This window comes from Coenobita brevimanus, chromosome 76 (assembly GCF_032717465.1).
Source record: "Coenobita brevimanus isolate Jiangsu-jjx chromosome 76, ASM3271746v2, whole genome shotgun sequence".
NCBI classification, from domain to species: Eukaryota; Metazoa; Arthropoda; class Malacostraca; order Decapoda; family Coenobitidae; genus Coenobita; species Coenobita brevimanus.
This window is the reverse complement of record NC_137029.1, coordinates 23,261,366-23,286,952: the sequence shown is the minus strand read 5'-3', so window position 1 is coordinate 23,286,952 and position 25,587 is coordinate 23,261,366. Positions and strand designations below refer to the sequence as shown.

Sequence of the window (25,587 nt, the reverse complement as noted above, 5' to 3'; positions counted from 1 at the left end):
GGGCGGCCGTCAGGGAGGAACTGCGGCCACCTGCACCGGGGGAGGTCTGGCTGCTGCAGCAGGCACTGGGGGAGGCCTGCTGACTCTGGGAACTGCAGTCTCGTCTGCGAGAGGAGGCCGTCAGGACTGGACTGTGGCCTCTCATCCTGGCGGAGTCCATCAACACCTGGGGAGGATGGGGCTGCAAGGACAGGACACCTGGCCTTGGGGACGTCTCGCCCGGTCTGGTTTCTGGTGGGGTTCCTGTAGGGAAGCAGATCCCACTCTCTCGAGGAGAGAGACAGGGAGAGGGGTTCCTTGCTCTGCCACAGGAGGGGTGGGTGGAGCAAGAGGCGCTTCCCTCTGTAGGAGCTTGGAGACTAGCGGAGGGGGTGTGGCCGAGGGCCAACCGTCCTACTTGGTGGGCCCGTGAGGCCCCGCCAAAAGTCTGGTCCGGGACTCCTGCCCCAGTGACTTTGGGAGGAAGAGGTTGGGCAAATTCTCTCAGCCTAAGCCACAGCTCCGGCAGAGCATGTCCTCTTCTGTCAGGGTTGGGACTCCTGTCCTGGTGACGTTGGGAGGAGGAGGTCGGGCGAACTCTCTCGGCCTGAGCCACAGCTCCGGTGGAGCTTGTCCTCATTCCGTCGGGGTTGGGGCAGCACTGGGGGACGACTGGCGTTCTGTCCCGCGTGGTACCTCTGGCAGAGTGTACCCTATGGCCCACCTCCCTCCTTGGGAATGCTGGCGAAGGTCATCAGGTGGACATTCTGACGTGCCAGTTCCCGAAGGTGGTTGACAGAGGATGGATGACCGGCAGTTTCTCCACCCACAGTATACCCGACGGGTTCTACTGTGCCGCTGCTCCCTTGGGGAATAGTAACCTTTGAGGCTCCTGAGTCTTCCGTTAAATAGGAGGCAAATCTAGGGGACTCGGCGTCCAAGGGTTTGCTTGGGATCTTGCCACTGCAAGTCCTATGCCAGTTCTGGAGAGTGTTTCCTCTGCTGGAGAGTAGTGTACTTTTCCTGTACACTGCTGGGTGGTCTGGCTGCGAGGAAGAGGGGCGTCGGGTCACAGGAGAGATATGTTGCTCTTGCTGGGACGGTGTGTCAGGTAAGCCAGCCTCTCTCTCATCTCCTTGTGGGTTGGGTATCACCCCCTCATACTCTCCTCCTGGGGTGGTGGTGTTGGACTCACCGCGCGGGTATTTCAGATGGTAAGTGTTATGCTAGGTGTTTAAGGGTCAGCTTCCCGTCCCTTGAACGCCTAGTAAGTAGCTGGGTTCTCTTTCTAGACCGGAGCTTAGACAAATAAGAGAGAGGCAGGACACAAAAACTCGAGGCAACAACCTTACACATGTATTGACTAATTCTATTTGTGGAACAGGTAGATGTCACAACAACAGGAATCTGGGTAATTATAAGTCATATACTGTTATTGTAGTATCGTGCAGGATACTATTTGGTCAATAGTTCAGGATAGCAGGTGAATGGCACAATAAATAGTGTTAGTAGTATTTCGGGCAGGGGGAATAGCTCACTGTCACTTGGAGGGAAATAGAAGCTGTACTTAGGCTGGGCAAGTATTACACTGGTCTTGTAGTGCAGAGGAATTACACCATAAAGGCTGAGTCTGATGTTTACTGAAATCACTGCACTCTCATAAATATCTCTCCTTACTCTCACTGTGTCATTGTTTGCCCAGATCTTGATTAACACATATTACTAGGCCTTGGACTTTTATTCTATTGGAGATCACCTGCCTGATATTCTAGTCGCTGTCACACTGTCACTACACTAATCACTGTCACTCACTGTCGGTGGGGTGGCGGTGTGATTAGTGGGGCGGCGGGAGGACTCACAGCCTGAATCCTGATGGGGGCTGAGTCCCGCCTGTGGCCTCTGTATCCAGTGGCCACGGAATCCCTTGTATGGGAGTCCTCTCTCATGCGGGGCTAGGGGCGGCGAAGGGCCCTGCACTGTCAGGGCTGGGGGGTTGGAGTGCGGCCCTCAGGGCTGAGGCTGAACAGCTCCCTGAAATGCACACTCAGGCACCTGATGGAGGACGAAGGTAGTAGACATCGGGGTGGGAAGAGGCCTCGCCTGGGGGTCCTGAGGGCGGCCACAGGGGCCCAGTGAGTGCGGCCCTCTGTCATTGGGATGCCGTCAGGAGTGAGCTGTGGCATCTGTCGTCATCAGAGTCCGTCAGGTAGGGTCCCTTTGGAGCCGGCTGGGTGGAGTACAACCCTGGGGATAGCACAGGGCCTCTCCACAGGTCCTCGGGAGTGGGACCTTCCTCCTGGAGGATGTCATGTCATGGGGGTGTGGCAGCACCTGACAAAGGAGCAGCTGCTGGCCACCTCCTGCCATAGGGCCCGGCTACTGGCCGTGGCCTTTTAGGGGCCCGGCTACAGGCCGTGGCCTGTGTGGGAGAGTGGCTACCGGCTGTCTCCTGAAGAAGGGGCGAGCGGCTACCGGCCATCTCAAGGGCACCTTCGGAGAGGCTACCAGCTGTCTCAAGACGAAGGCAGGAGCGGCTACCGGCTGTCTCCTGAAGGAAGGGTGAGCGGCTACTGGCCATCTCAAGGGCACCTTCGGAGCGGCTACTGGCCATCTCCTGAAGAAGGGGTGAGCGGCTGCAGGCCATCTCAAGAAGGGCGTGGCTACCGGCCGTAGCTGGGGTGCTGCCTGGAGCTAGAGTAATAGCTCCACCCTGATCCTGTTGAGGGTCAGCTCGTCCACAAGGTAGTCTCCTTTTCCTGGTATGTCAGCGGCGGGTGAGTTCCAGGTCAAAGGGGCACGCTGCCCAGGTGGACTTATGTCCCTGTCACTCGGGGTTGGGTTGCGCTCTGTCTGCCCCTCCGCAGGCTCCTCCTGGGGATGTGTTGCCCTCAGTCGCTATGCTCAGCATTTCACCACCGTCGTCAGGGTGAAAGTCATGTCCCCGTGACCGGAGGTGATAGATTTTGGTGGTGTTAGTGTGGTGCACAAGTTGGAGATGTTGAAGCAGGGCGTTCCGTGCTGTGGTGACTGGGTTTTCGTGCATCTGGGTGTCGCGGGTGACAAAAAGGGTGGAAGTGTCGGTGGTGTTGCAGAGGAGTCACAGGAGGTGGAAGGGGCCACGGACACAATGGTGATATCCGGAGGGAGGCACCCATGTGGCTCGTCAGATTCTCATGTCAGTAGGTCTTGTCTCCTGCAGAGAGCCATGCTGAATGCTGGAAATCATTGTGGAGCGTGGGGTTTTATGATGGGGCAATGCAGAGTGGTGTCTCTGGGGAGTGGTGGTGGCTGGGATTTGGGCCTGGTGTAGCATGACTGTGTTAGGAGGGGGAGTGGGATGTTGTGGTGAGGTGGGTGGTGTAGGGGTGGGGGCATATCGTGCAGGTGGGCGAGAAAGGCGGCCGGAGGGTGTGATGGTGGTTTTTATGGTTGGTGTGGGTGGTGAGTTGGGTGCATGTGGGGAGTGTGGTGGAGTTGAGGGGTGGTGGGGAGGTGGGCATTTTGTGTGGGGGTGGTGGTGTGGTGGTGGAGCTGGGAGTGGTGATGGGTGGTGGGCAGGGTGCACTGTGAGCCGGTGGAGGAGAGGTTGGTCCGTGGGTGGGACATGTGGTGATGGGTGTGGGGGATGGGGAGGCAGGTGGGGAGTGTGAGTTTGGAGGGGCAACGACGGGACTGGGGGTGGGGAAGGGTGGTGGGTGGGGTGAAGGCTGAGTGGGCAGTGGAGAGGTTGGTGCGTGGGCAGGACAGGTAGTAGCAGGTGTGGAGGATGGGAAGGACAGTGGGGAAGGGGTGGGGGAGAGGTTGTGAATTTGCGGCGTCGGTGAGTCTTCAGGTGAGGTGTGATGTGGCATGACGGGGGGAGGGGTGGTAGAGGACAGGGAAGGGGAGGCTGAGAGGAAAGGCGAGGGGGATATGTAGCAGTTGTATGAGGTAGGTGGGGCAGGCTTGGAGGGTGGCGTGGGGCATGGGGTGGGGTCTGGGGGAGCAGGGGCACAGAATGGGTGCACATGGCGATTCCTGAGTGTGCAGGGTGTATGATAATCGACCATCACTCGGTAGAGGCTACGGACGTTGGTGATGGTGTAAGGTCCTGTGAAGCGTGGAGCAAGTTTGTGGGGTGTAGGGAGCTGTGCTATCATGGCGGTGCCACCTGGCTTGTACAGGTTGGAGGCGGTGTCAGGTTGGAAGTCCAGGCTACTGTGCAGATGAGAAAGCCACCTTTTGAGTTGGTGAAGGGGGTCAGATGTGGGGGAGGTTGCGGGGGGTTGTAGGTGTCGCCGCATTGATAAGAGGAGAGGCGCTTCCCCAAACACACGTTCGTAGGGCGATATGCCATCTTCTTGTGGGCAAGAGTTGATGTCCCAGTGTACGATCTTGACATGTGTGGGCCAGTCGTCGTTCTTGTTTCTTCTATCCGGGTGCGGAGCTGGTTCATTAGGGTGCGATGGCTTCATTCACAAATTGCGTTGCCCTGTGGCCAGTAGCGGTACAAGTGGAAGCTGTGATAATTGAAGATTTGAGCTAACTCCTGCCAGATTTTACTGGTGAACTCCGGGGCATTGTCTGAATGGATAGCCTGTGGGATGCCATAATGTGGGAAAACATGACGGATCATTGCATCGGCAACTGCAACGACGTGATGTTCCTTTGCTGGGCAGGCAACGAGGAATGTTGCGCATGTATCAACAAAAGTGATGACATACCGATAACCTGATTTCGGTGGCAGGGGCCCAACTATGTCCATGGATAGTAACTGCCAAGGTCTGTGGGCAGTGATGTGACCTGACGGGCCAGCAGTGCGGGTGATGTCTTTTCCTAAGGCGCACGCCCGGCAGGATTGGACAATATCTTTGGCTAGGGTGGATGGGTTGGGAGTCCAATATGCATCAGTGAAAGCCTGCAGGAGCTTCTTTGTGCCCAGGTGGATCCCGTTGTGAGTGTCTAAGTGTCAGGGGGCATCGAGAGTGGTGTTGGGGGCGAGGACGATGTGCCCCGACAGGATTAATAGGTTGTCGCCCTGGCGGTGTAATTTTTGGAAGAGGTGCTGGGGAATCCACGGGGGTCTTTCCTTATACTGGCACTGTTGGAGGAGATTGGGCTCGGGCTGTACAGCATTGATGGGAAGCCAGGAGAGAGCATTTGCATTTGTGTGAAGTTTGCCGGGGCGGTAGGAGATCTCATAGTTAAATTCCTCCCGTGTTTCATGCCATCTGATGGGTGTTGTGGGTGTCAGACTGCCGCAGCCATTGGAGGGATTGGTGGTCAGTAATGATGGTAACTTGGGTCCCTGACAGGTATGCCCGGAAGTAGTCCAAAGCCCAGACGATGCCCAGGCATTCCCTCTTTTTGGCGGCGTAGTTCTTCTCCGCCTGATTGAGGGTGAGGCTGGCACAGGTGATGATGTGTTCGCAGCCCTCTTGGACTTGGGCCAGCACAGTGCCTATTGCTATCAAGGAGACTTCAGTGTAGAGACGGAATGGAAGAGAGTAGTCAGGGAAGGCCACAATCGGGGCAGAGATGAGTTTGTTCTTTAGTTGTTGGAAGGTGGCTCGTCTCGCATCCGTCAAGTGGAAAGGTTCTCCCTCCTGAGTAAGGTCGTGGAGTGGCTTGGCAATGTGAGCGAATCCCTTCACGAAGCGTCAGTAGTAGGAGGTCAGGACGAGGAGGGTTCAGACTCCGTGGACGTCTTGTGGAGGGGGAATGTCCGTGATGGCGCAGAGCTTGTCTGGGGGAAATGCCGTCCTGGAAGATGACGTGCCCCAGGAAGGGGACGGTTCTGGCGGCTAGGACGCACTTAGAGGGCCATAGTTTGAGGCCAGCCTGTCGGATGCGGGAAAAGACTTTTCGGAGACACTGAAGGTGGTCGGCCCAGGTCCTGCTGAACACAATAATGTCATCTAAATAGGCTAAACAGATCTCATAGGTGAGGCCACTGAGGACGGACTCCATCAATCGCAAGAAGGTGGCAGGGGCATCATAGAGGCTGAAGGGCAGGACATTGAACTCATAGTGCTTTCTGTTGCTGGTAGAGAAAGCAGTTTTGCCTCTGTCTTCTGGCCGCACTGGTACCTGCCAGTACTGTACCCTGATTGGAGATCAAGGGTGGAGAACCAGGAGGCGCTGTATAAGGAGTCAAGGGAGTTGTCTATCCTGGGGAGTTGGGTGGCGTCCTTGATGGTGGCATCATTGAGCCGGCGATAATTGATGCAGAACCACATGGTGCCATCCTTCTTCTTCACAAGCACGACGGGGAGGACCAGGGGCTGGTGGAAGGGGAAACGACTCCGGCCTCAATCATTTCCTGGACCTGGCGGTATCCTTCCTCCCATTGCTTGGGATTCTTTTGCCAGGATGGCTGGTGGATTGGCGAACCTGTCGTGTGAATCTTGTGAGCGAGGTAGGTAGTATGTCCAATGTCGGTGGGTCCTGCCATGAACAGGTCCTGGAAGTCCAGAAGAAGGTGGCGGAGGGTGTCGGATTGGTGGGGGGAGAGATGGTCGGAGATGGGGGAGGGGCAAGGCTCAGCTTCTTCCATCTCTCCTATTACGAGTCCTTTGGATAGTGTTGGGGGGAGGGAGTGAGGTTAGCAATCCAGACTGCCGCGACATGAGGGGGGGAGAAAAGTGGGGGGCAAAAGGCAGGCCGAGAGGGTCCTGGTTGGCAGGTGAGGGGAGAACAGTACGGACGTGCCTGTGGGCTCGTTCAGGGGCAACGAGGTTTCGTGGTGGGGAGAATCGTTACTGTGGAGGAGGTGATGGCAGGGAATGTTGGAAGGGAGGGGGAGAGGGAGAGAAGGGGGGGAGGAATCGGCTGGGGTTGGGGCATGCAAGTGCATACTGCTGTGGGGGGAGGGGCAGGGGACTTCTGGAACTGGAGCTGTCTGTTGTGGCAATCGATGGTAGTACTTAATTTCTGTAACAGGTCCAGCCCCAGGTATCCATCATAGCTGTGGCAGGTGGAGTCGAATATGATGAATTTGTGTTGTCGATGCCAGTTGGTGTGTGTCGACACGAAGGGCCCAAGTTTCCCCACGGATAGGCAGGGGGCCATCCCCTACGTCTACAAGATGGGTTTACATCGGGAAAAGCGGGCCAAAGGTCAACTTGTGACGGGAGTAAAAATGACTGTACAAGCAGGATCTGGCCACTCCCGTGTCGACCAGAAGTCTGGCTTTCACCCTGTTCAGCCTCATCTTGTTATAGACTGGGGGGAGATATTTGGGGGAAGTGGCCCCTGCCATCAAGGGGAGGTGCAGGGGCGGTCCTAAAAATCCAACTGCCGAGGAGCGCCTTCTTCCTCTTCTGGTTCCACCTTCTCAGGTTCGGTTTCTTCCATGGGTGCGGGTTTGTCAGCTGGCTCCTCGTTTTCTAAGGAGGAGACTTACATTGGCCTGGGGTGATTGGCTTGCATCTGGCAGCCTTAAGTTGGTCCTTGATGTTGTGGAGTGGGCACCTGGAGCTGCACGCCAAGAACTCCCAGGGATTAATGAGGATGAGGTTAGGGTTCTCCTTGTGGCTGGGGCGTCTGTGGGTGGGGTGCGCTCTGGGAGATGGGGTGGGGCTGGTTTGTGGCACAGGTGGACAAGGCTTGACTGGAGGTGCCGGTTTGTTGGTGGGGAACTTATTCACCACGTTGATGTGTTGGGGAGTAGGGCGGGAGGTCAGAAGGCATCGTATAAGTTGCATGTCCCTGTCCAGGTCTCCTGTTGGGTTGTGGATCTTGAAGTGCTCCTTGACCATGCTGGGGAGGACTCTGAGGAGGGTGTTGAAGGAGTGTTGCTCCTGGGTTTCGTCATCCGCCTCCGGGTAGGTGGCAGTAACCAGACGTCTGGCCTGGATTGAAGTATCATCAAGATTGCCATCGTATGTCAAGCTATCCAACTGGGATAGTGCCACTACTTTTCCTAGTGAGGGTGTGATGGCTTGGATCATGAGCTTCGTGAAGTTTTGCCAGGTGAGCCCCGGGACGATTTTTGGCGTGATATTTGCCGCTGCTTTGCCCAGTAGTGGGAGTGTTACTGTTATTTTACGTTTGTCGTCCTCAAACCCGATATCTAGCAATGGTTTAATAATTGCCAGGTATGTGTGGACAGTGTACTGTTGTGGGTCAAATTTAGGCAATTGCATGTGCAGTTTGGTTGCCATTTTGCCAGTATTCCCTGAACGCCTCCCTCGTATGCCCAGGTCAAGAACCACCGCTGTCCACCAGTGTTATGCTAGGTGTTTAAGGGTCAGCTTCCCGTACCTTGAACGCCTAGCAGGCAGCTGGGTTCTCTTTCTAAACCGAAGCTTAGACAAATAAGAGAGTGGCAGGACACAAAAACTCAAAGCAACAACGTTATACGTGTATTGACTAATTCTATTTGTGGAACAGGTAGATGTCACAATAACAGGAATCTGGGTAATTATAAGTCATATACTGGTATTGTAGTATCGCACAGGATACTATTTGGTCAATAGTTCAGGATAGCAGGTGAATGGCACAATAAATAGCGTTCGTAGTATTTCGGGCAGGGGGAATAGCTCGCTGTCACTTGGAGGGAAATAGAAGCTGTACTTAGGCTGGGCAAGTATTACACTGATCTTGTAGTGCAGAGGAATTACACTATAAAGGCCGAGTCTGATGATTACTGAAATCACTGCACTCTTTTTAAATCTTTTTTCTTACTCTCACTGTGTCACTGTTTGCCCGGATCTTGATTAACACATTACTAGGCCTTGGACTTTTATTCTATTGGAGATCACCTGCCTGATATTCTAGTTCTTATCACACTGTCACTGCATTATTCACTGTTACTCACTGGCAGTGGGGTGGCGGCGTGGTTAGTGGGGCGGCGGGAGGACTCACAGCCTGAATCCTGATGGGAGCTGAGTCCCGCCTGTGGCCTCTGTATCCAGCGGCCACGGAATCACTCGTATGGGAGTCCTCTCTCATCTGGGGCTAGGGGCGGCGAAGGGCCCTGCACTGTCAGGGCTGGGGGGTTGGAGTGCGGCCCTCAAGGCTGAGGCTGAACAGCTCCCTGAAACACGCACTCAAGCGCCTGATGGAGGACGAGGGTCGTTGGCATTGGGGTGGGGAGAGGCCTCACCCAGGGGTCCTGGGGGCGGCCACGGGGGCCCGGTGACTGCAGCCTCCTGCCATCAGGGATGCCGTCAGGAGTGAGCTGCAGCGTCTGTCATCATCAGAGTCCATCAGGTAGAGTCCCTCTGGAGCTGGCTGGACGGAGTACATCCTTGGGGATAGCACAGGGCCTCTCCACAGGTCCTCGGGAGTGGGACCTTCCTCCTGGAGGATATCACATCGTGGGGGTGTGGCAGCACCTGACGGAGGAGCAGCTGCTGGCCGCCTCCTGCTGTAGGGCCCGGCTACTGGCTGTGGCCTGTGTGGGGGAGCAGCTACCGTCCATCTCCTGAAGGAGGGGCGAGCGGCTACTGGCCGTCTCAAGGGCACCTTCGGAGCGGCTACCAGCCGTCTGAAGACGATGGTGGGAGCGGCTACCAGCCGTCTCCTGAAGGAGGGGTGAGCAGCTCCTGGCCATCTCAAGGGCACCTTCGGAGGGTACCGGCCATCTCAAGACAAAGGCAGGAGCGGCTACCAGCTGTCTCCTGAAGGAGGGGTGAGCAGCTACTGCCCGTCTCAAGGGCACCTTCAGAGCGGCTACTGGCTGTCTCAAGACAAAGGTGGGAGCAGCTACCGATCGTTTCCTGAAGGAGGGGTGAGCAGCTACTGGCCGTCTCAAGGGCACCTTCGGAGTGGCTACCGGCCATCTCAAGATGAAGGCGGGAGTGGCTACTGGCCGTCTCAAGATGAAGGCGGGAGTGGCTACTGGCTGTCTCCTGAAGGAGGGGTGAGTAGCTACTGGCTGTCTTAAGGCATCTTCAGAGCGGCTACCGGCCGTCTCAATACGAAGGCAGGAGCGGCTACTGGTCGTCTCCTGAAGGAGGGATGAGTGGCTACTGGCTGTCTCAAGGGCACCTTCGGAGCGGCTACCGGCTGTCTCAAGATGAAGGGTGAAGCAGCTACTGGCCGTTTCCTGAAGAAGGGGTGAGCGAACACTGGCCGTCTCAAGGGCACCTTCGAACGGCTACCGGCCATCTCAATACAAAGGCGGGAGCAGCTACTGGCTGTCTCCTGAAGAAGGGGTGAGCGGCTGCAGGCCTCTCAAGAAGGGCGCGGCTACCGGCCGTCGCTGGGGTGCTGCCTGGAGCTAGAGTCATAGCTCCACCCCGATCCTGTCGAGGGTCAGCTCGCCCGCAAGGTAGTCTCCTTTTCCTGCTATGGCGGCGGCGGTCGAGTTCCGGGTCATAGGGGAGAGGGGCCCGGGCGAACTTACGTCCCTATCGTCCGGGGTCGGGTCGCGCTCTGTCTGCCCCTCCGCAGGCTCCTCCTGGAGGTGTTGTGTTGCCCTCAGTCGCTATTCCCGGCATTTTAGCTAGAAAGCTCGAATATGTGTTCAGTATGATTCATTATTCACGCTTTCTGGCAACCGTAAAATGCCATTACTAAAAGTAGAGAAAAGCTCCTGTGCTGTAGGAGGGACGAAGCTGCTTATAATATATGCGGTGAGCGCCTTAATCTGTTGGTGCAGAGCATTGTACTCATAGAGAAATCTATCATTGTGATGCATACTCAACCGCTCTTAACGTTAGCGACTTTTAGGACACGCAGGTTTAAGGGGATATTCCGTTTCCTTATCCATGTGCGATAGAGCTATATACTTTATTCACAGTAGGCAGGCCGTGAAGTTAAACTCCACTTTTATCGAAAGGTGGTCATGTAATTTTCTTTGGTTACGTCATGTCCATCTTAACTCACAGAATTTAGCAGTATGAAATACAGCTTTCACACTAAAGTTGAACAGTTGACATTTGAAATTAATTATTACAGTGATTACGGCTTATCTTATAGCAATTGTGCCACGGCACTGATTTTGAACAGAATTAACCGCTACATTCTAGCAGTTACTGGCGTAACCAGGAAGTGAACAATCTGGGCCTGGTAACACTGACCCAATCAAAACATAAACACATGTGTAGCCTTGACGTGCTTGTCAAGTGTGGGTATAGGTGTGTGTTCTTTTCACTTACCTTGTCCACCAGCAGTGTGGGAGCCATATTAAGTTTTAAGATTATTACACTGTGCGGTACTGTACTGGTTTACGAAAATGGAGAGAAGAGGATTATTAGACAGACGCTCTGACGAGGAGGAGGGTGGTAAGTGAAATTCTGTTGTTGTGTAAAACATGTTAGATACGGCAGGTAAGCGAGAAACTATTATAAGGCTCATTCAGTGTGCCAGCAAAAAAAAGAAAAAAAATGAAATTAGCATTGTAATAGGGCTTACCAAGTTTAGTAAGTTCGCTATGTATATTCTGCCCATAAGTTCACAAAAATGGTTTATGACATTGCCTGCTCGAACTGTGGAGGTCTCTGTGATTTTTGTCACAGACACTTTACTTAATACTTTATAAATAGGCTAAGGTGGGAGCAGGAAGTGCTCAGTCCCTTGCTCTTCTGGTATCTACAAAATTAATTTAGGTTTGAAACAGTTTGGTTAATTCATTTTAAAGTAGATGCAGACAAGCTGCAGGAGAGCACTCATTAATCTGTCTCTGTCTATTGCCAGACACCATAATCCTGAAAGGGGTGGCTATTTGACTTTGAGTTATTTGTTTTGCGGGGAGGGGCACTAACCCTCCACCAACCCACTTGCTGACGCGTAGGGAGCACATATGGTTCGGTTATATGGATACCACGCAGCATTGTAAATGGTTTCTTGGCTTAAAGGTGAAAATTTCATGACAAAATTAAGTTTCATAATTTTATACCAGTACCAGTATTTTATTTATAATACTAAAGTTTCACAGAAGTACGGTAACATTTGTGTTAGTAAGTATCAAGTTTGGTTTTTTGATACTGATGTTTGCATCCTGCATAGAGCAATAAGTTGATTTGGACTCAAAACCCATATTTCCATAAATCATTCTGCGGTAAAGTTAAATTTAGGTTATGCTAAGCTAGGTTAGGTTAGGTTGTCATGTTAGGTTGGTAGGAACAAAATGATATAGTGACAGATTGAGCATGGAACCAAATCATCCTGAAAGCTCAACATGGCTGGCTGCCATTTGTCACAGTTTGCATATAGGCCTAAAACTGGTGAGGTTATATAGTTGATATCTTCCAAATTAGGCATTTCCCTAACTTTTTAAACCTGTCACTGTGATAAATAGTTTAAAGAGAAATAGTACAAATGGCAAATTATATTTAGTGCTGGGGGGTAACCATATAACCAACCCATATATGTTCCCTATGTGTCAGCAAGTGGTTTGATGGAGTGTTAGTGCCTCTCCTCATAAAACAGCAAACTCGAAGTCAAACAGCCACCCCTTACGGGATTATGGCATTTGGCTATAGATAGATAGATAGAAATTATATGCATGGGAGCTCTCCTGCTATTTTACCATAGGTGCAATAATCAATGGATCTAGGATCTCGGGAACCCCCCCCCCTCCCTTTTTATTCATGTATTAAATACTGTACTGGGAATGCATTTGCAGTGGAATGGGCATAAAGAAGACTCTCCCACCCTCCCTGCATTCAGTCTGAAAAGTTATTATTTTTTTTTAATCAAACATTTTTTTCCCAAATTTATTGAATGTATGGTATCTTGGGTACCATTCAATTATGGGGAAGTACGTCAAGTGGGGTTGGTGGAGGATTAGTGCCCCTCCCTGTAAAACAATTAACTCTAAGCCCTTGGCCACCCCATTTGGGATACATGGCGTCTGGCAATGGATGGATGGATGGATGGAAAAACTTTACTTTTGTAGTACGGTATCCAACCAGATTCTTGGTTTTGAGGAATCATAATACTGTATAATGTAGCTAATGCTGTGATTTATAGGCCAATATAGCCTACACTTGCTTATTTTCTGTGTGACCGGCCAGACAGACATGAACAAACTAATGTTAAATTGCCCAAGTAACTACCTGTGGTAGTTTGTTTAGTTGTTTGTTTTTTTAAGATAAAATCTATGTTTTTCTGATTTTTTTTTTTTTTTTTTTTCCATTTCAGTCTAACATTTGTGTTAGTCAGAATCCACTTTAGTTTTATGGTTTGAATGAAGCACAAACTTGTCCAGAAAAAAAAAAAAAAAAGTATGAAAAATAGCTACATGGTATTCGTTGTTTTCATACAGTACCAATATACCTACCGTATATCCTGCACCTAGCCATGTCCTACACTGACCAGCCCTGTCAACCTAATTTACCTCAAATGTAATGTAGCTGAAGCCAACCATTATTATTCATTTTTTAGTAGTATTGTAGAATAAAAATATCACAGAAATGTTAGATTTATTAATGACATGTAGTTGTTTCAATAATTTTCTGGTTTCATGCCATACCGCACCACTTTTTTTTTTTTTTTTTTCTGATCTAGACTGTTTCGTTACCTGTGCCCTCTACAGCAGATGTCAGTAATGAAGATAAGTTTTTTACATGATAGAAATAATAAGTTCAGCAAATGTTATTTGATTAGCTAGCACTAAATAAAGATCTGAGTGTGAAGGCTGCAAGATAATTACATGAAGGTGTGGTAATCCCTACATCATTAAGTGTGTGAGACTTTGGTACCGGTACCATATATCATGAGTGAAAAGTCAAGATTAATAGCTTTGGAAATGAGATTACAGGTATTGAGGAAAGTACGACACATGTGTCGAATGGATAGAAAAAGACAGTAATGTGATTTACAAGAAGCTACAGCATTGTGCATTAGGGAAGGCTGTTGATGTAATATGGTAAAAGAGAGTGTTTTTATGATATGGTAATGTGAAGAGAAAGGATGTGGATGGGTCGTGAAAAGGAAGTACTGCATGTGAGTTTGTAAGTGGGAAAGGGCATGGTAGGACAAGATGTGGGATGAAGTAGCTATAAGAAAGTGAGGTTTGGATATAGCATGATGACAGGAAAGTGAGTTTTTGGATGAATTATGTTTGGTGATGCATATGACGGGTTTGATATCCCCTTTATAACTTGATGAGTTGATGGGTTGACTTTATGTTAAAAAAAAAAAAAAAAAAAAAAAATGCAAACAGTTAGGTGTGTGAGTTGGAGTCAGGATTCCTGGGGTTTGATTTTGTTGTCGTTGTTGCTTAACCCTGGGCTCTCTGGCTGAACATATCCATCAGACATAGGCAAGTAGCAATTTCTTTGGAGCTATCCCATGTTACAGTACAGTACATGCATCCTGCAGGGGTCTGGCACCTCCTTGTAGTAGACAGCACCTCACTAGGATTGGACCATGGTCTTTCCCATGGCAATGTGCAGGGATATATAAGGTTTGGCTCCTGGGTGGACACTGCAGCTGCTCCACCCAGAGTAGACAGTGTCACCACGTGCACAATAGGCCCCCCGTGAGTGCTGGGGGCATGAATGATGTGTAAATGGTTGCCTGGCCTCTTTCACTGGGCTTGCTGCTGATAATCGTCCTACTTTTATACAGTAGAACCTCTTTGGCCCGGACCCCTTTGAACCGGATTTCTGTTAATTCGGACAAAATTTAAAAATAATAAGCTCCAAAAATATGTTGAAAGTAATTCTAAAGTCATTTTCAGTATTGGTGCGGAAAGTGATCGTCATTCGTTTAGTCTCGGATCACGCTAGGTCGCAACATGGGCGCCTGTTTAAACACACGCTAGCATTCGTTCCATCAACTAGTTCACCATCCATTTATATTTTTACGCTGTACCGGTATTTCAAAAGTTAATCCTCCTTACCATGCCCCTTAATGCAAGTGTAGCTTCTGCAATGAATAAAGGTGTTAAAAGGAAGCATGTAACACTAAGTATTGCAGATGAAGTGAAAATACTGGATAAACTAGAGGCTGGTGTTCCTCCAGGAAAACTCGTGAATGAGTTTGGTATCGCCAAACAAACTGTGTCGGACATCAAGAAAAACAAAGATAAAATTAGACAGTTTGCTTTAAAATTTGATGTTACAAACAGTGACTGTGGTGAAAATAAATGAAAAACTCTAAAAATGCCACATATGTTAATAATTAACAAACATACCATATGTAGATAGTTTTTGGTATGAACTGGAGATTACCCTGATGGTCCGGACAATTTGCCAATTCGGACAACCCTTCCCCCCTTCCCCTCATTCAGTCCGAATGAGAGAGGTTCTACTGTACTTTCTCTTTCCTCTTTCTTTCTTCACCCCATCCTTAAATGGAGAAAAAAGGTAATGATGATGATGACGATGGACCAAATATTGCAGTGGTTGAAGGGACTAACAGTGGTGTTATCTGTCTATATGTCTATTGCAAGACGCCTTAATCCCATATGGGGTGGCCACAAATGAATCGCCTCCAAGTTGCTCTGTCCCCCGCCATTTCACTGCGCTGCTCCCAACTCACACCCCCCTCTCTCATATACCTCTCCACTCCACCCCTCCATCTTGTCCTGGGCCTCCCCCTCCCTCTCTACCCCTCCAACTCACTCACATACACATTGTCAGTCTCTCACTCTCCGACTTCACATGGCCAAACCACTTCAGTGTGTAGTAGTAGTTGTTCCCTAGGCAGTCTGGCCGAACAGTCTCGAGTACCTAAGGAGGTCCATGGCCGAAACTGGGCTTTCCCACAGAGCTCTCAGAGAGTGTATGTTGTGATGTTGGCATAGGTGATTGTGTGCAATACAGTCTTCCATAATGTGCTTAATAGTATGGGGTGCTGTGTTGCATTGTGGACAGGCATCAGCGACGGAGTCATCCAGCCTCTTTTGGTAGCTTAAGAGGGCTGGATGATGCCTGCATCTCAGCCTGGCCAGGTGGACCCTTTCCTCACGAGGGAGATAGGATTCAGAAGGGTGGATATCAGGAAGCCATGCATACAGCTGTGTGTTGTCTTTAAGCGACTGAAGGGAGCGGCGAGTGATTTGATTATGGATATGCTTCTGGAAGCTGGTCTGAGGCGGGCGAGGGGGGAGAGATGACAGTGTTTGTGTATGATATCGTGTGCTGGGTGTTGTCTTGATGTTCCTTGGTGTATGTGTGGATGTGCTGCCATGTAATGTAGTGGATGTTGTGGGTTTGTGGAGGCTGCTGCGAAAATTTGGATGCCTCTCATGTCTAGGTGATCCTTGACTTTGAGGACTTTGTTTTCTTGATGTAGGTGGTCTGTGGGTGTAGTAGCTATGTAGCCTGTGATTATTTTTAGGGCCTTGTTCTGTATGGTCTGTAGTGTGTTGTATTGTGTTTTAATGAGGTCAGTGGCATCTTTGTCGTGGGTCTACCCTCCAGAGGCTGTTGAAGCAGAAGAGGAAGTCAGCATGGGGGCCAAACTACCGCAAACACCCCCCGGCCCCTCACGGGGCCTGAGAACCTACCTCAGTGTGTTTCTCCTAACGCTTCCTATCACATCCACATCCACACCACAAAGCCCCTTCACATCCTCATTTGTCAGTCTGTCTCTCCATGTGACTCCACAGGCTCCTTTCAAATAACTCATTTCCACTGCTCTCATTCTTGAGTTGGTGTTATCTGTACGGGAAAAATACCTGTACTGAGTGCAGTCATTGCTCGTTTTACGATGGGGTTACGCCAGGTCACACCTTATCGTATACCGATTTTATCGTTAATTGGGAGATTGAAACCCATTATAAAAGGGGGGTTACGTCAGCTCAACTTCCCAAAGTCACCTAACCAAGACTGAACCATAAATGACAACCCACTTTCATTCCTCCCTGTATTGGTCCAAGTTGTCTCAAAGTCATCCCTCCTGAGGCTGGGGGACAGCCTGTGCTTACAGGCACTAGTGGTCAGCCTCTGAGTCAGACAGGAACAGGTTAGGGGGTGGGGAATCCGGCCCATACCTGCACCAACCTTAGCACTGGGACCCATACCTGCACCAACCACAGCACTGGGGCCTACACTGGCACTGACCTTACCACGGGGCACGCAAATCCACAGTACTGTAGTACGATGTTTGGCTGAGAGGGGACGATAACGGGAGCACACATGAACAAGTTGAAAAGACAGGGTTTGAAGGGGTGGCAGGACCTGAACCATAACAATGCCTGCACTCCGGGGTCGCCATCTTGCCTGAGACAAGCGACGGTCACCTTGTGTGTACTTGGCACTCTCCACTGGCAAAATCTTTATAGAGGGAAATTTATTGTAAATTGAATTTTGGGATGGAACTTTTCTGTTATCATTGTAGTGAATTATCGTAAACCGAATCATCGTAAAACAAGTAATGACTGTGTACAGTAATCCCTGTAGAACCTGGACGCCCAAGTCCCGGACACCCCAAGTCCTGAACATTTTGGGCTCGGGTTCTTGGACACCGAAAATGGCCAAAAAAAAAAAAAAAAAGTGCCAATATGTGTTCATCCCTATTTTAAATTTGCCACGTGGTGACAGACAGCTGTGTTTTCACACATAGTAGAGTGCCCCTGCATTCCTTCCCTCCCCAGTTCCCACCTAACTACTGTCGTGACTACACGTTCATCACCATGGCTGCCCCACATGCTTGTTTTTGTAAATAAACTGCAATACCTCGCCACTGGACCACATGGGAATTTACAGTGTTGTGCAGTGTTAAGAAATTAGAATTCGAGTGCAAAAGATTAAGTGCACAGTGCAACACTGGCGTGTTGCAATTGGCGTGGTACAAGTAAGAACAGAATGTGCAGTGTTAAACAGTTATAAGCAGTGGTGGGCAGCGCAAACGAAGAAGGACCTTGCACAAGCGCAAATCGCAATCCACAGTTCACTACCTTGCGCAAGTGCAAATGCGCAATCTGACAAATATTTAGCTTGCGCAATGTTGCAAAGCGCAAGTGCAAATCATTTGCATATATTTTTGGGAATTACTGAAAAATATTGAGATATTGAAATAAAACAGCATACATACTTACCTACTTTTATTTGTTATTATTATTTTCTATTATTTGTAATTTGCGCAAGTGCGCAGTCTAATATTTAGCTTGTGCAATGTCGCAAAGCACTAGCACAAATCATTTGCATATATTTGTGGGAATTACTGTAAAATATATACTGTATTGGTATAATTAGATAAAATACTAAATTAGCAACCTGCCCACCACCCGCGGTGACTGAGGTACAGTAGGTCATTGTCCGGGAAAAACAGCCTATATTTACCAAGGCATTGGCAAAGATCACGTGATTACTGTATCGTCAACTCTCTCTCTCTCTCTCTCTCTCTCTCTCTCTCTCTCTCTCCGACAGAGGAGGGAGGGAATGGAGAATAAGAGAGAGAGGAGGGAAGGAATAGAGAATAAGAGAGAGAAGAGAGACGAAGTTTATGCCTTATCTCCTCACTCAAAGGGACGCTCCTTTGCCATTCTCGTATTTATTCTCTCTCTCTCTCTCTCTCTCTCTCTCTCTCTCAGAATAATGCTCTTTATCTCTCTCTCTCTCTCTCTCTCTCAGAATAATGCTCTTTATCTCTCTCTCTCTCTTGTCTTGTCAAGACAATTTATTTAATAATTCAATATAGATATACAATAGCATATGTAACTCGTTACAAAAAATAAAAAATCATGAAAACAGAGTATTTAAATCAAATATCCACAGCCTATTAAATTATTAGACTGTGGATATTTGATTTAAATAATATGTTTTAATGGTTTTTGTAAGGAATTGCATATGCTAATCTTAATAAATAATATATATTTATTATTAGTGGTAGGTGGTGGCGACCATCATCCACTCACTTGATGTAGTGCTGCCTACTTCTTCCTTAGCCTTTATCATTCTTTTTCTGTGCCTGCCCTCCTCTCTTCCTATTTCTCCCTTCTTTCCTGTCACTTCTTATTGCTTTTCTTTCCATTACAGGTGGCTTTACATTGAGTGACAAGCCAAATGGTTTCCTGTAAGCCAAGAAACCATTTACAACGCTGGGTGGTAACCATATAACCAAACCATACGTGCTCCCTACGTGTCAGCAAGTGGGTTGGTGAAGGGTTAGTGTCCCTCCCTGTAAAACAAATAACTCAGAGTCAAATGGCCACTCCTTACGGGATTATGGCGTCAGGCAATAGATAGATAGATATTTATTATTATTTACTACTAATAATAATTTTAAGAATATTAAAAATACATTATCTCTGTTGAAACATATTAAGAAATGCTACCCCCTTCCCTCCCACCTCCCCCCACCAACCCACCCTGGCAACCCGCCCCAACCTCCCCCATTCCTTGTCCAGCCATGCGGGAAGCTCCCAAGACCACGTGTCCCTTGGAAGACCACGTGTCCCTTGGATTGCGCAGTGCTCAATCCACAGGGCAGGTGCGCAAGGCAGGTGCACAAGCCCAAATTTAGTTGTGCAAGCGGAACTAAGTTTTGCGCTTGCGCACCTGCCTTTTCGTGTGCTCAAGCGCAAAATTGCGCATGGTCTCATGCGGTGCGCAATGCGCAAACGATATCACCGGAGTGCAAGGGTGTGCAATTGCACTTTGCGCAAGTGTTTGCGCACCTGCCCAGCACTGGTTATAAGTCCCTGTGCAGAGAATTAAGTGCAGCACAACACTGGATTACTGTACACACATCATTAACAACCTCAAGCACTCATCTGCCCGTGGACCAGACAACATAAGCAACATTCACCTTAAACACCTTGGACCACAAGGCATACAAGTACTCACTAACATACCAAACTACAGCTACTCACACAACATAATACCCAACATCTGGAAGCCTGGCATTATCATCACTATCCCTAAACCCAACAAAGACCCCACTTTACCCTCCTCACACCACCCCATCACACTCCTCTGCACCCCCTCTAAAGTTACTGAACGACTGGTACTACAACTAGTCACACCTCACATTCTGTAGCCCAGTCACAACATGGATTTAGGCCTCTACACTCCACAAACACCCTTCTTACAGACCTTACACAGAGAGTTTTCGATGTCATGAATGCAGCTAGGCCACCACACAGGACACTCCTAATCACACTAGACATTAGCAAAGCTTTTGATGCTATCCCCCGCCACAGCCTCACAAACAAAATACTCAACATAAACATGCACAATAACACAAAAAGATGGCTGGCAAACTACTTAGCAAGCAGATGTGCACACGTAACATTTGCCGGTCAGTCTTGTAACATCAGAAACTTCACAAACGGCGTCCCCCAAGGATCTGTTTTGTCCCCTACACTCTTTAACCTATAGGCTACATGCACGACATGCCCACACCCCACACACCACAGATACACATAGCTTCCTATGCAAATGGTATAACACATGTACGCACCAAAATGCAAACACAGCTGCACACATCATTCAGCCTTGCCTCAACACACTACACGAATGGTTCACCACAAACAGGCACAACGTAGCCCCATCCAAATCTACAGTGACCCTTCTCACAAACAGGACAGCAGAACACAGTCACATCCCACACCTCACCATAAACAGCACTCCCCTACCACACACACACGCACACACACAAAATCCTTGGTGTAACATACAGTACATCAATGTCATTTAAAGAACACATCACAAACATTAAAAATAAAATAACACCAAGACCCAGTGCTTTGAGGTCACTTGCCCATACAACATTTGGACACAACAAAGAAACCACCACCACAGTATACAAACAATACATACATTCAGTGATGAATTATGCAAGCCCTGCCTGGGCTTCTAACCTCACCAAAACACACTACAACACTCTACAGACCATACAGAACAAGGCCCTAAAAATAATCACAGGCTGGCCAGCTATTACACCCACAGACCCCTTACATCAAGAAACTAAAGTCCTCAAAGTCAAGGATCACCTAGACATGAGAGGCACCCAGTTTCTTGCTGCAGCCTCCGCAAACCCACAACATCCACTATATTACATGGCAGCACATCCACCCACACCAAGGAACATCAAAACAACACCCAGTGCACGATACCATACACAAATACTGTTATCTCTCCCCCTTTGCCCACCTCAGACCAGCTTCCAGAAGCATATCCACACTCAGATCACTCGCTGCTTCATCCAGTCACTTAAAGACAACACACAGCTGCATGCACGGCCTCCTGACATCCACCCTTCTGAATCCTATCTCCCTCATGAGGACAGGGTCCATCTGGCCAGGCTGAGATGTGGGCACCATCCAGCCCTCTTAAGCTACCAGAGGAGGCTGGATGACTCCGTCGCTGATGCCTGTCCAGGATGCAACACAGCACCCCATACTATTAAGCACATTATGGAAGACTGCATTGCACACAATCACCTACGCCAACAACACAACATACACTCTTTGAGAGCTCTATGGGAAAGCCCGGTCTCGGCCATGGCCTTCCTAAGGGACTCGAGACTGTTCGGCCAGACTGCCTAGGGAACAACTACTACTACTGCTGTATGTGCTTCAAGAGCACACTGTCAGAGCCTTAGAGGAGGCTGGTTAATCTTCGTGACGGCTACAGATGTGTTGTAAGCACCCTGCACACTGCTAAATATTTTGCATACTCACTTCTAATTCCTCATTCTCTGGTTCCTTTTCATTCATTTCAGGCTTTCTGTTCCTTATTTGTGTGAATAGGATCTTAAATAGGTGCTGTCCATGTCCGGTAGGGAGTTATTTAGGTGGTTTTCAAAGTTAGGTTGGGTTAGGGTCCATAAGTACCTGTCCGGAGGGGGCATTTTCTCAAGTCCCAAACAAACCCAAGTTCCAGATATGCCTTTGACTGTGTTATGTCGGATCTTGGAGGGATTACTGTACTTATAAGTACCAGGTGTCGTATGCAACATTTCCATATAGCTGCTGTACCACAATACCACAGGTATTGTGGTACGGTTAAAGCAGTGGCAAGTTAAAGTAGGAAAGACATTCTGGTTATATACATTGCCCTTTATTTAATTATTTTTCCTGTTACTGTGTTTTTTTTATGCAGACATACTGGTATTACTTTTTTTTTTTTTTTTTTTTTTTAATGAAAGCATCCATACCATTCTTACTGTTGTCATGAAATATTTCTGTCTAAACATTCATTCCTAGGTAGCCTACCTTTATTTGTCATCTGGAATGCATTCTAGCATTAGCTACATATTCAGATTTTATTGGAAGAGACTGAGCATGCATATTAAGCTTAAATTTCTTGTAGCTACCTGTACTTCATATTAATCTTTCAGCCCTACTTTCATAGTTTTCCTGTTCATATCAGCAGTCATTTCTTACACCATAGCTCCCCAGTGTAAAAAGCAATAAAGTTTGACAGACCTCACTGTGAAGGATTTTGGAGACAGCAGATTAAATCCACCATTCCTGAGGAGTTTCTCTGTTGTATTAACAACACAGGAGTGTGGCTGTCATTTTGAAAAGAAGCTGGTGGATAATGATTCAGCATCATCTTTTTAGCTGTCTGTGTTTATATGCACTGAGACGTGGAATGTTTTTGTTTTCTCACTGTGTTAACTGTTTGAAATGCCTTTATCATCCTACAAAGTTAGTCCGTTTATCTATCCATCCATCTATATCCAGACTCCTCAATCCCATAAAGGGTGGCCACAAACAAATTACCTCCATGTTACCCTGTCCTCTGCCATTTTGATTTCCTCCCCGCAACTTACACCCCCCCCCCTCTCTCATATACCTCTCCACTCTATCCCCTCATCTCATCCTTAGTCTCCCCCTCCCTATCTTCCCCTCTACCTCACTCACATACACTCTCCTTGTAAGTCTCACTCTCCATCCTCTCCACATGGCTAAACCACCACAGTGTACTCCTCCAAATGCTTTCTGTCACATCCACACCACAATGTTCCTTCATTTCTCAGCCTGTTTTTCTATGTAACTGCACATGATCTTCTTAAATAACTCAGTTCCACTGTTCTTACTCTTGACTTTTGTCCCACCAACAAGGTCCAAACTTCACCTCCATACATTAGAGTAGGGATCACAATACTGTACTGACTGTCGTGCAGTGACTTTTTTACTTCTATTCTCACTTCCTTAATTCTTATCACTGCTTTCAATGAACCAGTAACCTTTCTTGCCCACTGTATACAGGACTGCCAAGCACTTCATCCTCCAAACATCCATCCTTACTCATCACATTAAAGTACAGTATCTAAATGCACTCACTTTTTCAGGTACTCATTATCCAGTCTCATTTTGCATTCAGTGACTTCATTTCTCTCAAAGACCACAACTTCACTCTTCCCAGCATTCACTTTTAGAGTCTGCTTCTTTCAGACACTCCCAAACTCACTCATCAAGCCTTGCAGTTCCCCTTTGTCTTCACTTAACAATACATTATCATCTGCAAACAACAAAACAGGAAGTTTCCAATTGCTTCCCTATCTCATTAGGGCCACTCCAACATCCACTGACCTACTCTGTATCTCTCATAACTCCATCCATATAGCCTACAGATTGAATGGCCATGAAGACATGACACATGACTGTTTCAGTCCAACATTCAGATAGAAAAATCTATTCAGTTCACCATCAATGCATACTGTTTCTGTGGCACCTTCATACATACTCTTCACAGCATTCAGTAGTTTCCCATTTATTCCATATAATTTTAATGTGTTCCCCATTCCTTGTGTATCAACTCTGTCATATGCTTTCTCCAAGTCCATGGAAGCAGCATACAACTTCGTTTCCTTCTTTGGAAACTTTTCCACTAAAGATGTTAAGATGAATATCTGCTCTACACCTCTTCCCTTCTGGAAATTTTCATGTTCTTCTCCAGGTAATTCTTCAGTCATTTCCCTAACTCTGCCAGTAAGTATCCTTCCATATACTTTTCCTATTACACCAAGAAGACAAATGCTCCAATGGTTACCACACACTTCTTTTTTCCCTTTTCCTTTGTCTATCTATCTATCTATCTATTGCCAGATGCCATAATCCCGTACGGGATGGCCATTTGACTCTGAGTTATTTGTTTTACAGGAAGGAGCACTAACCCTCCACTAACCCATTTGACACGTAGGGAGCACGTATGGTTTGGTTATATGGTTACCACCCAGCATTGTTAATGGTTTCTTGGCTTACAGGAAACCATTTGGCTTGTCACTCAATGTAAAGCCACCTGTAAGGGAAAGAAAAGCAATAAGTAGTGACAGGAAAGATGGGAGAAATAGGAAGAGAGGAGGGCAGGCACAGAAAAAGAATGATAAAGGCTAAGGAAGAAGTTGGCAGCAGTGCAGCACTACATCAAGTGAGTGGATGATTGTACATGCAAATTATTATACGGTAAGACCTCACTATAATGGACTAATTGGGGCCCAAGCCATTCCGAAAAATGCGAAATTCTGATGAAAGTGACATCTGGACTTCCCCCTGCTAATCCAGACTTTTTAAGATATATCAGACATTAGTCCAGATCACACAAACGGATTTTAAACTGTTTTGACTATCATTTCGGGTCTGTACTGTTTTGTAACTTCACTACGTTAATCAAATTGTAAAATATGTATAGTAACACTGTTCTGTACACTGATAAGTATGTCTTTTATTGACTTTATTGTGATGAACACAGCTGAAGTCTTCAGGCAGTCCAGACTGCTTCTGACTTTGTCAGACTTTTTCCAATAAACAGGAATTTAGTCCGATAGCTCCTTGAGTCCGATAAAAGCAAATTTCAGTCTATTGAAGTCCATTATATCGAAGTTTTACTGCATAGTAAAACCTCACTATAATGGACTAATTGGGGCCCAAGCCATTCTGAAAAAAGCAAAATTCCGATTAAAGCAACATCCGGACTTCCCTCTGCTAACCCGGTCTTTTTCTGATATATCAAACGTTAGCCCAGATCGCACCAACGTTTTTTAAATTGTTTTCACTACCATTGCAATACTGTACTGTATTGTACATTCACTACAGTAATCAAATGGTATATATAATAATGTTGTACTGTACTATGTCTTTTATTAACCTTATTGTGATGAACATAGCTGAAGCAGTCAGGCAGTCTGGACTGCTTCTGGCTTCATCAAACCTTTTCCGGTATATAAGAATTTAGTCTGGTAGCTCCTCGATTCCAATAAAAACGAATTCCGGTCTATTGAAGTCCGTTAAATCAAGGTTTTACTGTATGTGACTTCAGTTCTCTAGGACTAGTACCTGACTTTCAGTCCTCCAGGACTACCTTCCTCCCAGGCCAATCTGCACATCTTCCATATACAGTAAAGTCCTCTAATCTGGCCACCAGTAATCCGAAAATCCCAATACTCTGAATTTGTCAAGGGAAAAATTTTCCAATTTTTCTGGGATTTTTCCAGTTTCTCTGGGCATTATCTAAGGTTTTGACTTGCCCTTGGCCTTGGATGTACCTGCCTGCAACTATTCATCAATACTTCTATGCATTTCCGATGAGGAAAACAATAATCCATATCATTTTAAGTGTTAATTTAATGATCATGTACATATTTCTGATGTTTTCAAAGGGCCTTCCCAATAGTCCGAAAAAAACAATAGCCCAAAAGACCATCGGTCCCCTGTGATTCGAATTACAGGACTTTTACTGTATATCTATGCTGCAGCTATCTCTCCCCTGTGCTTCAGCATTTCACCGCACACTCCTTCAATTCCTGGGTCTTTCCCCATTTTGACTTGAT

The 25,587-nt window shown here is 47.8% G+C and overlaps 2 protein-coding genes across 2 annotated transcripts in view; one reads left to right on the top strand and one right to left on the bottom strand.

Annotated features, from left to right (window-relative positions):
• Positions 1-4,927: 4,927 nt before the first annotated feature.
• Positions 4,928-6,197, bottom strand: LOC145408200 (uncharacterized). The gene is made up of 4 exons (XM_080278955.1): positions 6,064-6,197; positions 5,655-5,854; positions 5,272-5,425; positions 4,928-5,189 (listed from the first exon to the last, which is right to left on the bottom strand). The coding sequence occupies exons 1-4, from the start codon at positions 6,195-6,197 to the stop codon at positions 4,928-4,930; spliced, it is 750 nt and encodes a 249-aa protein (XP_080135081.1).
• Positions 6,198-11,113: 4,916 nt separating this feature from the next.
• The window catches only part of LOC145408285 (synaptic vesicle glycoprotein 2C-like), a 359,002-nt gene continuing 344,528 nt past the window's right edge, over positions 11,114-25,587 (top strand). Inside the window, exon 1 of the mRNA XM_080279056.1 lies at positions 11,114-11,192. Coding sequence (XP_080135182.1) covers positions 11,144-11,192 — 49 coding nt within the window. The 5' untranslated portion in view covers positions 11,114-11,143. The remainder of the gene's footprint in view (positions 11,193-25,587) is intronic.